The sequence below is a fragment of the Cupressus sempervirens genome, chromosome 6, assembly GCF_028749045.1.
Source record: "Cupressus sempervirens isolate cs-2001-9-10 chromosome 6, ASM2874904v1, whole genome shotgun sequence".
Taxonomy (NCBI): Eukaryota; Viridiplantae; Streptophyta; class Pinopsida; order Cupressales; family Cupressaceae; genus Cupressus; species Cupressus sempervirens.
In genome coordinates this window covers 118,644,523-118,654,712 of record NC_143123.1, presented here as the reverse complement: position 1 = coordinate 118,654,712, position 10,190 = coordinate 118,644,523, and the positions used below count along the sequence as shown (strand labels likewise).

General features: G+C 36.1%; 1 protein-coding gene across 1 annotated transcript; it reads left to right on the top strand.

Annotated features, from left to right (window-relative positions):
* The first annotated feature begins 288 nt into the window (after positions 1–288).
* LOC149551509 (uncharacterized) lies at positions 289–5,305 on the top strand. Its single transcript, XM_089787015.1, has 11 exons — positions 289–1,014; positions 1,101–1,221; positions 1,309–1,386; positions 1,462–1,542; positions 1,631–1,781; positions 1,884–1,951; positions 2,026–2,098; positions 2,220–2,281; positions 2,364–2,436; positions 2,718–3,350; positions 4,713–5,305. Exons 1-11 carry the CDS (start codon positions 935–937, stop codon positions 4,862–4,864), a joined length of 1,572 nt encoding a protein of 523 aa, XP_089643141.1. The 5' UTR covers positions 289–934; the 3' UTR covers positions 4,865–5,305.
* Positions 5,306–10,190: the final 4,885 nt, after the last annotated feature.

The window sequence follows — 10,190 nt, the reverse complement described above, 5'->3', positions numbered from 1 at the left end:
TATTAGAAAATAAGAAACGCCTATTAATATTAAAATAACAAATAAACAATTAATGAAACAAAAATAAATAAATAAATTTAACCCAAAATCAATCAAAATACAAATCTAGGTTGCCACCTTTATAAAGTAATTTAACCAAAAAAGAGAGTACTAAACCGCTTTATCCCCTAGGCCTATACTCTGTAGCCTTCCCTTACTAGATTAAAGAAAAAATGATTAAAAAAGAAATGCGAAGAAAGCAATTTTCACCAAGGCAATTATTAAAAAATAAAATTTACAAGAATTTTGAAATCTACAAAAATGCACCGTTTGTTTGGAACTAGGGCTGAAATTGGGCCCCATATTGTATCGCTTTGAAATTGATACAAGATCTGCGAGAGGCGCGCGGAATCTTTGAAACCGTTAGTTATAGAACACCGTTAGGTCTCAAGCACAGTTGGAATGGTGATTATGTTTATGAGGAGATTATGCATATAATTAATGGTGTCTGTCCCGCGCCTCTATCTTTTTGGGATGCTCTCCCGCCATTGTTTTCCCACTCAAAATTTGAATCAAGTTCGCAGGATCTTTTCCGTTTGTTTATTATAATCTTTTTTGTTTTGGGCGTGTTGAAGTGTTTGTGCTGGATATCGTGCGTGTTGAAGATCTCAGATTTCTGTTCCGTTTTTTTGAAAGATCTGTGGATTGATCGGGGCGGTGGGCGGGGAAATGTTTCTTGCCTTTTCTGGCCGAAGTTTGAGTTCAGTCAGCTATTGAAGGAAATCGAGGTTTTGTTTTCATGGACTGGAAATGCTGCCATTTTGAGACCTGAAAGAGTGAAAGATTGTAGGGCGCTTGTAGGTGAAGCTGCGATCTGCGATCTTGACGGTAAAAGATAGGGCTTTGAGTGGATGCACATGGTGTTGATTGTGGTGTAGTGGAAAAGAGCGAGGAAATGTCTTCGTATTGTGATCCGGAGGGGAAGCCTCAGACTTACAGTAGGAAGGAGAAATCTTTGGGTTTGTTGTGTTTAAAGTAAGTAAAGATTTGGTTCAGAGTGAGGATTTTTGAGCATTTTTTGTAGATCGGTGGATTTATTTTGAGTGGTTTCTTGTGTGCAGTTTTTTGAATCATTACACGCAGGAGAAAGTTGAATCCATTAGCCTCGACGAAGCAGCGTGCCGATTGGGCGTTGAAAGGCGCCGGATATACGACATAGTTAACGTTTTGGAAAGCGTTGGGGTGAGTTGTTTTGAAATTTAATTTGTTTTGTACCGTTGAGTGTTATTCGCCTTGATTGCTTTTTGCTGATGAGGAAAGATTGCGCAGGTTCTGGTTAGAAAGGCGAAGAATCGATATACATGGAAAGGCTACGAGGGGATTCCTAAGTTTCTCGAAAAGCTACGGGTATGTTGAGCTTAAAATCTGCATTATTTGTGTTGTGAATTTTAATGGAGGACTAAATATTCGATTCCGTTGCAGGAGGCAGCTCTAGAAGGAGATGTTTTAAAGGGAGTGAAAAATCTCTCAGATTTGTCTGAGATCAAAATGAATAACGTCAGGGTAAGCAAAACTCTATTTGCGTTTTTCCTGGGAGGACTGTTTTGAAAAGGCATTTGGATTTCTTTTAAAATGGCGAACTTCGTGACAGGTCTGCGTGAACTCGGATGACGATGATGAAGATAACTCATCGAACGAGAATCGACCGCCTTTGGATAACGTAAAGCGGCAAACAACAAAGCACGGATTGAACAAAAGCAGCCCGGTTTCTGTCTTCGGTGAGGCCTCTAAATCAAAAGCAGGTACAATATTAAAATAAAATTTCCCAGCCAACACATGATTATTTATTTATTTTCTTTGACTAATAAAGGACAAAGATCGCGCTGATCTGAATATTATTGCAGATTGCAGGCGCGAGAAATCTCTAGGCCTTCTCACGCAGAAATTTGTTCAGCTTTTCCTCGTTACGCAGGTACGACTCATAGGCTTATCTGCATTCTCCTGTGGAGAAACTCACATTTTAATTTATTTTATTCTGCACGACAGGCTCAAATTGTTTCACTGGAAGATGCCGCCAGGCTGCTATTAGGTGAATGCAAAGAATCAGCCAAGCTCAAAAGTAAGCCGTACATTCTTGCCGCCATTTGCTTAAATTAAACCTAAGACAAGATTCGATTCGAAACCCTGGTTAAAAACAATTTTAACGCGATTGGAACTTATGTACCCTGTTATTGTCACAGCCAAAGTTAGGCGCCTTTACGACATTGCGAACATCCTCTCATCCCTAAATCTCATCGAAAAGGTAAATAAACGCACTTTCGGGTCTAGTCTTTAGCTTTGTCGAAGAATGATCAATGACTTAAATCCCGCCATGGCTGAAACAGACTCACAGTGCCGAGAACAGAAAGCCGGCGTTCAAATGGCTAGGCGCCAAGGACAACGCAAAGTATCCCTCAGGTAAAGACTGCATTCTAGTACATTTCAACCTCACAACTACAAAGTTTCTCAAGGACTGTAAGTTTACGATATGCTTGAGGCTTTTGGATAAACTGTATATATCTTTTGAATCAATACTTCGGTTCCTATCTCAAGAATCATTGTTTTTTCTTTCTTGCCATTCCGATGATAGTGTGTAGAATATCATCTAGATTTAAAAAATTATACAAAATTTTACTAGAAACTTCAAGCACAAATACGCTCTGCAAATCATTCTCGAGGGCTTTTTCATTTCTCTACAGAAGCGCCAGGCAGAAAGAGGCAGTTCGGCACAGTCCTTTCGAGCACTACAAGCACAACAGCTGCCTCGAAAACGAAGAAAAGCCGGCCATTAAACGGAGACTATTTGGAAGTTCCCGCGAAGAACAGGACGGTTCTGAAGCCTCTGCAGCCCCGCTCAGATCTGAACGCAGGCGGGGCAATCTACAATCCTGTTGCGCTCTATCCACGCGAGCGCCAAGGCTCCTCCGTGCCTGTACCCGTGCCCGTGCCCGTGCCCGTGCCCAGCAGTGCAGTGCCCACCAGCCTGACGCTCGGATCCAATGGAGGATGGAGGGAATGGAGCACAACTGATTCACATAGAGCAGAACAAACCGAAAAGAAGGCTTGTTCAGTCTCAGAGACCAGATCTTCTCAGTGTTTGGAGGATTCCAATCTCAACAAGCCCGGATCGTCATCGAAGGACAGCGCTGCCGGTTTCTCGTTTGGTCCATTTTGCCCTTTCCGTTTGCAACAGCAGTGCCTGGCCACCATTTCATCTTCTTCGCAGTCTTCCGACCGCGGGAATGATCATTCCGATGAAAGCAAAGACGGTGAATGTTTCTCTCAAGATCACGCGCGGACAGCGCCATTTCCTCTGCACTACCAAAACGAAGGTACATGCATTGTGTGCCCTACAGCATCTTAAAATTTGACTTCTTTGATTGCACAGTATACGATTTAAAATTAAATTACTTTTCCAATAATTGTTTATGCATTTAAGATTGAACTGGGCGGGAGGACTTCAAAATTGTCTCCGAGATCTTATATCAATCTTATATACTTTAAAAAACAAAGGGCTACGGGACGTAACTACATCCTCCACGTATTATCCGTGGATGGCATATATTTTCTGACAGCGGTTACAACGGAATAATTCCCACGTAGTTTATTAGGGTGTACCTGTCCAATTTTTGAGGGTACTTCAGAGAAATTATAGCCATGGCGGCAATTATTTGTGGGCCACTCTTTTCTTTTCCAAAGCTACAGCATTTGGGGTCACCGTTGATCTAACGGTCGAATTTTCTATATTTTAAATTGTTATTTCCCAGCAGGTTCATGCTAGGGAAAACTAGTTACGTGATAATTATAACTACAATTTTAACAATATTTAAGATATTTATAATTATAATTTAATAAAAATAATTACAATTATAATAGTTATATATACAATTATTTTAGAATTTTAAAAATCTTCTAAAGCTTGATGCTCTACTTTGCTTAGTTATACAGCCTTTAAAATTAATGTTTGCCTTATAGTCCTTGTCCTCGAGGTCTTCACCATCAGTTGTCCATGGAGCCTTGGCAGTGAACACAATGCTACCAATATGATCATACAAGCTATAAGTGCCGTAAATGTTTAGTTCCTTTAACCTCTCTGTAAACAACTTCAACATCACTTAATTGATAAATTTTTCCTGTGCGTATCGCAAGCATAAATAACATTAGTAAAAGTATTTATTCTCGGCATAGCATTGCCAATTGAAGGAAGTTGTTCTAGTGTCTCTTTCTGTTCCAGATCTCATCATCCCAGTGCACCCAATTGATTGATTCAAGATAGCAGTCGGGGTAGTTTCAGTTTTCGTTTCAATGAAAGGTATCCGTGCCCCATTGAGTCATATAGCAACATGACTAGCAGTTGGATTTGAAATTGATCTTGTTAATCCGAATCTAAGCACCCGGTCTTGTTTAATTTGGTATGCTATTTTCAGACTTGGATCTTGGTCTTCTATTTTGGGTATTTTATGCCTCAAATCAGATTGCTTTGTTTACTGAGAAATGTCACACAAGACACTGAAGGGGTTTGTTATTTATCTACATTTTGCATGATTAAACATTCGACCGACTCCAACATTTAACATATTTTTGTGTGATATTAAGCATTAATTTCTGTTATGGAAGCCCTGAACTCATTCCATTTCATGTTGGACTTGAGTTGCAATACTTATTGGTTCAAGATTTTTTATTCATTTTTGCAGCACTTGACCAGATGTTCATTCACTACATGAACGCATGGAAATCATGGTACTTGCAAGTTGCAACTTCTGCAACGGCCAACGCCACTTCAACAGTTCAGTCGCCGGCTCCTTCTGCCCAAGAACCTTGTGACTCATCCACGGAAGATATCTGAGCAAAGGAAGAGATTAATTTAAAAGAATTGATTGTAATTGTTTGCATAAAATATATTTGTACACTCCTTTGCTCGCTTTGTGAAATGTATTAACTAAATCAACATTCTATTGGAATTTGAAAGCATTGATTCCGACGGCGAGACATAGAATAATTGGCATTGGAGGCGTTCTTAGGAATTTTTCCTCCATTAATGCTCAAACTTGATGTTTGCCGTTCAATTCTTCTAGTTGCTTCTACTGAGAGTTCTGCGCAGATGAGCTAAGTCCTTGACCTCTGGATATTACAGAAGCTACTTGATTGTAGCTGCACTAGTTTTCTGTTTCTTTTTTGTCAATAGGTAAAATGCAATTCTTGGGGATTGGAATGTTATTTAAAACTGCAATTCTTAAGGACTGATGATTTTTTTTACAACGATTATGATAATTGAGTTCATCCAGAATGTGGGCGTGTGTATTTCTGTCATGCCTGAATTTTTATAACTGGAGATCTTTTATCCTTACTAATATCTCATTAAATGTTGTCTGGTTAACAAATTAGAAAATTAACCATGATTGAGTAGAAAATGCTTGTTATACGTCTCTACAAAGTGCTTCACCCGTTGGAGCAACATTCATAGTCCCAAGAAAGCTAATCACTTCAGAGAGAAATTTTTGAAATAGAAATGGTTTACCAAATTTGAGATGTAGTGTCACAAGGAAGAGCTTAACATTAAATTATCTCCCCGTGCTGCTTTCTCTGGCCTCGTCTTTTGCATTGGTACTTGAAAAGAGATGATGTTAAGATGATTCTTCTATCTTGTAATCATGTAATTGGTCCCATCCGAGATGCTGGTGAATTTCTGGATCTTCGTCTCTGTTGTGCAGTTTGATGGAACACCGAAGTTAATTGCCATTGACTTTTAAGTTGTTGAGGCCCTGTTTCATTCATTTGAACACGCAGTTAAGCTAGCTCTAATATTATTGCCGGGGGAAGAGCACGGGATAGAAATATGTGCAAAGCATTTTATACAGCGTACAAAAGTCATACCTCTTAAAGAGGACATTTTTGTTTTAGTAAATTAATAAAAATACAATTAGTAAAATACTAAGTGTTCAGGACACTTCCTAACTACTAATTAAAACAATTAGTAAAATACAAACACTTGATAAAGAAGCTTACCAGAAATAAGTAAATTAATATGAACATTAAATTAACCATTGTACTTAACTTTTTTAAATGATAATTTTACTAATTACATTAGGTTAAGTTCTAAATTTTGTGAACTTGTTTGGGCTTAAAAAATGGTTGGATTGTCTAAATTTCAACATTTAGTTATAACATATTGTAACATCATTGTGCTACCACCTTCAATAAGCTATTGAATGAAGTGTAAATGAAGCTCTATGTGCTTTATGCACTTATTAAATATTGTAGTGATGGTCTTATTTTGAGACTAACAAATGTTAATGCCTCTTTGATGCTTAGCTTATGTTGTCTATATTTCAACATTTAGTTAAAACATATTGTAATTACATTTAGTCAAATTCTAAATTTTTCAAACTTGTTTGGGCTTAAAAACTTGGTTGGATTGTCTACATTTCAACATTTAGTTAAAATATATTGTAACATCATAGTGCTGCCACCTTCAATAAGCTATTGAATGAAGTGAAAATGAAGCTCTAAGTACTTTATGCACTTACTAAATATTGGATTTGTTGTGACCTTTAGTACCCCTTGGTTGTTATGTAAACAAGGTTGATGGTCTTATTTTGAGACTTATAGATGTTTTGGCTCTTTGTTGCTTAGCTTATGTTGACAAAAGAGTTGTTCGTTGTTGCTTCTTACTAGTCCATGTAATGAATACTTGTTCTTAAAGACATGCTCAAAAGTATACTTTTATAAATAAAATTTGTCCAATTTCAATATGTAAGACCAATTAGTTGAGGATCTTTGCTTTTATTGTATAGAATGCCAAAGTGAAATGTCCCTTTAACATATTTGACTACAGGCTTTGTTGTGAATTTGCCCTAGGGTGGTCATGAAATGAGATATATTAGTTATAACGTAAATTAAATTACTTGAAATTTTCACGGCTTAAAATTTTTATTAGCACATTTTTCATTTGTTGTTGTAGGATTCATAACATTCAAATCACTTTATGATTTGGAACATTTTGGTTACAATAAACCTATTTTTCATTTTTCATTTTAATTTATGGGCATCATGTATATCTCTTTCGATTTTATGAGGTTTCTTGGGAGTGGGAATGCAAGAGTTTAATATAGGTCAACTCAACAAAAGGTAGTTACACACATCCCTACTAATCTTGATAACTCTACTTGTATGAAAAAATCTTGACACATAAATGCACAACCAAAGGGGGATAAGATGCCACCTTTTCCTTGAAATCAACAAATTATGAACTTAGATGAGAAATTGAAGATGGTTAGAATCAAAATTCTAGATGCAACAAGAACAAGAGTTGTTCTCTAAACTAGTTCCTAAGTTTAATTGCTTTAATAAGGAGTTAGTTAACACCACATAGTTTGTCCTACATTTATTTGCAATTTTTTAATGTATGATTTTTTTAGTGGACACAATCTCAAAATGTGATTTTTTTTGTCCCCTAGAAACTTTTGAAACTATTTGAACATCAAAACTTATTTTTTAAAGTGTTTAGAATGGATGTAAATACAATTAAACTTATTATCAAACTAATAAATGTCTTGTAATTTGTAGGTTGTAATGTACTAATTGTATGTACAAAAACGAGTCACACTTCTATAGACCTTTATTCTTAAGAATACAAATGAAAGAGAGCATCTCAAGAGGTGGCTTATAATTGTCTATATATGTGTTGGAAGCTACAATTGGAATACTTATTATGTTGTCATTGATGTCAAACTTTAGATAACAAGAAGACTTGGTGGAAAGGTTGAGTTACGTGGAACTTCAATGGGTACTTGATCAGTTGGACTTTGACAAGATTATGTGTTGTTTAATCATAACACTAAGTGGAGAAGATAGTTGAGTTGAAGTCTAGTAGAGATGATCAATGGATTACCAAATGCATAGGCTAAACCAAGCAACATAGCAGAAGATTTAGGAACTTATAGTACAAGTCGAGCTATGCTAATGTTGACTGAGTGACAGTTAAGACCAAGCAGAATATAGTGTCACCCAATCATCAGTAAAAGATTGAGCAAAAACAGTATAAGCTGGGCAAGATAATTTAGTAATGACTGAGGCCAAGGAACATAGAATTGACTTAGTATCAGCATTTGATAGTTTGTAAAGGAATTAGGAATCGCAGTCAACATAGTTGACTTTTTAGATTGGTCAAAGCACGTGAAGCATAAGTATTGATGAGCTAGAGCATTTAATGCATGATAAATCATGTTTGAGCATTCCTAGACACGGATTCAAAGAGAAGATTTGAGAAGTATCTAGAAGGAGGAGGAAACAAAATGATGGAAGGATTTGATGAGTTTGACCTAACCCTAAGATCAATGGTGATGTTTAAACAACAAAAGAATAAAGGTACCTATTTAAGGAGGTATAAGAATTTACTTGAAAAATTGGGTTAACAGTTGTTGATTTGTTGATTGATGAACTTGAGCAGAAGGTTGTGAAGTATATAGTAGAGTAGAGGTGAAGAGTAATTGCTTGAAGGATTTTCAAGTAGATCAGAGATAAAGCTGAGTATGAAGGCCAATCAGTGAATCAATAGATAAGCTACATTGTGATTTGTATTTGCAAAGTTAGTTATATTTTATTAGATCAACCTACTGTTACATTCTAACCATTGTATCAGTTAAATCCTTTAATCAAGGTTGACCTAATAGTCATTTGTAAATCCTTTAATCAAGGTGACTTTCTAATGGGATGTTCTTAAGCCCTCTAACTAGGCCACTCCTAACATAGTGATTAAATCCTTTAATAGGGCCATGCCTAACAATGTGTATTGTAACCTTTAACAGGGTTGACTCTTAACTGAGCTCACTTTAGAAGAGTGAAAAGTTGGTAGCATGTTTTTTCCCTTATGTTATACTTGTGTGAATGTTGTTTGAGATTTTTTATTGTTTAATGTTTCACACTATACAAGCCTATTGCTATTGAGCCAGTGAACTACATTTTATTGTTACTATTAAGATGATATAGAGATTGAGTGGATTAATGAATAAATCTGAGTTGTTAAAAGTGGTTAAAAGTCTATTTGGAACATCTAGACCTGAGAATAATTGATTCACCCCCTCTCAGTTATTTTAAAATCATTCTAACATTTGGTATCACAGCTTGTGGTGCTTATAAGGAAATTTTGAAGGGACTTAAAGCTAAATACCAAGATGTTCAAAAGGAAGGTACCCAAGTTGAATAAAGGAGAACTTCCCTGCAAGGCAAAGTTTGATGAAGCTGCACATTGTTGGGATTGGAGACTCAGCATTACTGACACCTATGACAACCCAACATATAAAGGAGAAACAAGAACACAATCATGTAATGTTGGAGATTGCATCTACCCTAAGTTACTTAGAGTTTGATGATATAAAGGAATTCTCTATTGCAAAGAAAACGTGGGACAAATTGGCAAAGATCCATGGTAGAGACAAGAATGTACTAAGAGCTAAGTCACAAAGCTTGAGAGGCAAGTTTGATGATATAAAGATGAAAGAAAGTGAGAATATATCACAATATTGTGGTTGAATCAAAGAAGTGGTGAATGCAATCAGAGGAGCTGAAGGAAAAATTAGTGATGAAATTGTGATCAACAAGGTACTAAGAACCCAACTTCCTATTTATGCTTCTAGAGTTTCTGCAATTCAAGAATCAAGATGTATCCTGGTAATGATATGGCTTTGGATAGTTTTATTGGGAGGCTTATTGCTTTCAAATTGTCAAATTTTGATAATTTAACTGCCCCTATTATTGAATCTACTTTCAAGTCACAATTGGTTCTACATAAATCTAAGAAGAAGAAAGGGAAGTATGAGGATAGTGATAGTGAATAATTTGATGATGATCTTGAGGATCTTGAAGCATTAATGGGTAGAAGGCTACTAAGAGGCAAAGTAAAATTCAAAGGTAAACTTTCTATAATTTTTTTTTCATGCAATAAAGTTGGTTATATTACTGTAAGATGTCTTGACAGGGATGAAAAGGATGAAATGAAAGACAAAAAGTATTGAGGAAGAAGAGATAGAAGAGACAACAAAGATTACAAAGACTACAAGGGAAAAGGTGAGAAATTTTGTTACATTGTTGAAGAAGGGACTGATAGTAATTCTGATAGTCATTATAAGAAGTTTTTTATGTTACAATGATAGATGATTTTGATGAAGATGAGA

Excerpts from the sequence above, each read along its gene's own strand:
- LOC149551509 (XM_089787015.1), top strand. The coding sequence starts at position 935 with ATGTCTTCGTATTGTGATCCGGAGGGGAAGCCTCAGACTTACAGTAGG. Across the intron at positions 1,952-2,025 it reads AGCTTTTCCTCGTTACGCAG|GCTCAAATTGTTTCACTGGA; the intron begins GTACGACTCATA and ends TCTGCACGACAG. Across the intron at positions 2,282-2,363 it reads CCCTAAATCTCATCGAAAAG|ACTCACAGTGCCGAGAACAG; the intron begins GTAAATAAACGC and ends TGGCTGAAACAG.